This window comes from Mesitornis unicolor, unplaced genomic scaffold, assembly GCF_000695765.1.
Source record: "Mesitornis unicolor isolate BGI_N332 unplaced genomic scaffold, ASM69576v1 scaffold8242, whole genome shotgun sequence".
In the NCBI taxonomy this organism is placed as follows: domain Eukaryota; kingdom Metazoa; phylum Chordata; class Aves; order Mesitornithiformes; family Mesitornithidae; genus Mesitornis; species Mesitornis unicolor.
The window spans coordinates 1,116-3,462 of NW_010171167.1; the positions used below are offsets into that span (position 1 = coordinate 1,116).

Below are 2,347 nucleotides of genomic sequence, written 5' to 3' on the forward strand. Positions count from 1 at the left end.
AAAGGACCTGCGGGCGTCTGTCCGGGGCCTCCCCCAGCCGCCGGTGAGCTGATTTACCATCTTCCCCTGCAAGGACACGCCGCAGTCAGTGAACCAAACTGCAGAAACTCTGTGCCCTACCCATTCCCAACCTTCCTTGGCCTTTCTGGGGAAATGTGACTAATGCCAGCACTGAGCCGGCGTGCTACAGGGACAGAGTGGAGACCTCTCTTGTTTTCCTTAGCACACCCTTGGGCAGGTCCCAGCCGGGATCCAGCTCAAAAAGTCCCCAGAGCTCCTGATTCAGATGTTGCAAATCCTGTTTTTTGGCTTCCTGCCGTACCTGTGCCCACGCAGGGCAGGGATCATCCACATTTGGGCTGGCTTATGGAGAGCCTAGCTCAGGGCAAAGGGGCCAGGGCTCGGGGCTGCACCATCTCGTACAGCTGTGCACATCTGCATGCACTGGCATAGGGATCCCGAGGGCTTCGCCAGGACCCCCGGGGCACAGACAGGGATGCACACATCCACACTAAAAGCTGGCTCTGACATCTCCCAGCACCCCCACACAAATTTGCCCACAGCGGCCATCCCCAGCAAGAAGTGGTGACATGGACAATCTGCTGGGACACAGGACACAAGGCATCTACATGTGCCGGAGTGCCACGGGGATGGGCTCTATCAACAACCAAGACACACAGACTCCAAAACGTGACGTGGCTGACAGGCTCTAAGACAGAGACATTCGTGAGCAAAGCGGCAGGAGCAGGGACGGTGAGGGATGAGGACGGCTCACGTGTCCCAACCTGTGCAGCAGCTGCCGCGATCTGGAGGCCTAGAAACCCACTCAGATGGTTCTCTCAGTGCCATCTAGCAAATAATAAATAACAACCAGGCTTAGTACTCTGTGGCCACAGGATGCCTGGCCCTCGTTGCCCGCTGCCGTCTTGCTCTCGCCTGGCAGAGCTTGGGGCACGATGAGCCAGAGTACGTGGGGTAGGCAGGGACCAGCCCGGGACTCCCTTCTCCCGTGGGTGCTGCTGGCACCAGGAGATGCCATTCGGGATGCTGTGGGTGGGGAGGGAGCATTGAGGAGCAGCAGTACACTCACCACACAGCATCAGGCTCTGCTTGGCTGCCTCCCGCACGGGCTCCTTGTCTGTTTGGCACAGGTAAACCAGTTGCTCGATGCTCTCCTTGGCCTGCAGAAGGGACAAGGGGTTGAGTATGGCTGGCAGTGGGGACACAGCCCGCTGTGGGCAAGGCAGCACAGGGAACTGCAGCCCCATGGTGCAGAAAAGTCCCTTGTCCTGTCTCTTCCCTCCCCATTTCTCTTCCTGCCCTGCCCCTGCCTGCTTTCCCAGCACGTCTGGGGCACTCCCAGCTCCTCTATCCCATGCAGGTGTGTCCAGAGTCACCAGCCACATGCAACTGCTCTTTCTCCAGAAGATGCAGCTCTGCTGCCTCCTCCCCATGCCCCTCTCACCTTCAGGCAGCCCAGCGCTGCGCACCCTGCCACACGCGTCTGCACCTCCTCATCCTCCAGCTGCTCCAGGTAGCACACCAGAGCCTGGCGGGGAGATGGAGGGGGTCAGCATCACCGCTCACAGCAGATTTGGGGGGCAGCACCCCAGGGACCATGGCTTCATCCCACCTCGTCCCCAGCTTGCCTGGCACGTACCCGTTGGCGGAAGCGCGGGTTTTCTGCCAAGCTGCGGAGCTGGGCCGACACGGCGCTCACCACCTTGCTGTTTCCTTCCACGAGGAGCAGGCTCAGCGCCTTCAGCCCCTCCTTCTTCAGGCGGCTCTCAGGCACCCGCTTCAGGGCGCGCAGCACCACGTCCTGGTCGTCCGAGTTGAGGTTCTGCGCCAGCAGCGCTGCGGGGAACCAATGGCTGAGCCGAAATGTGGGGAGCCCAGTGGCATTGCCCAAACGCCCCAATACCCAGCACCCCGCACTGCACCAGGCAGACGTGGCCCCACACAGGGTGCCAATGCATGGAGCGGCTGGGACATCCATTCTAGGGACCTAGGGTGCTCAGGAAGGCAGCGTGGGAGTGGGCTATGCACCAAATCAGACCTATTTGCCCACCCCAAGGATGGCTGAGCCTCTGGGTGACGCCCCATGGCAGGTCGTGGTGCTGCTGCTGGGTGATCCCCTATGGTGATGCTCCAGCACCCCATGTCACAGTCTCATGAGGGCAGTAGGGCACCCACCTTCCTCTGCCAGCTCCATCATGTGGGTGTCGAGCACCAGGGCGCCGAGTGACTCGAAGTAGCTCCAGTATTGGAATATGGTGACCTGCTCGCCCTGCGTGCTGCCAGGTCGCCGGGGCAGCCGCCGGTTCAGCCCGCCCTCCACCAGTTT

The 2,347-nt window shown here is 61.1% G+C and overlaps 1 protein-coding gene across 1 annotated transcript in view; it reads right to left on the reverse strand.

The window, feature by feature from the left end:
- Positions 1–7: 7 nt before the first annotated feature.
- The window catches only part of FAM65A (family with sequence similarity 65, member A), a gene marked incomplete at both ends in the record, with an annotated part of 11,323 nt that continues 8,983 nt past the window's right edge, over positions 8–2,347 (reverse strand). Inside the window, 5 exon segments of the mRNA XM_010179944.1 lie at positions 8–66; positions 1,091–1,181; positions 1,466–1,549; positions 1,661–1,857; positions 2,197–2,347. The exon segment at positions 2,197–2,347 is cut by the window's right edge and continues 35 nt beyond it. Coding sequence (XP_010178246.1) covers positions 8–66; positions 1,091–1,181; positions 1,466–1,549; positions 1,661–1,857; positions 2,197–2,347 — 582 coding nt within the window.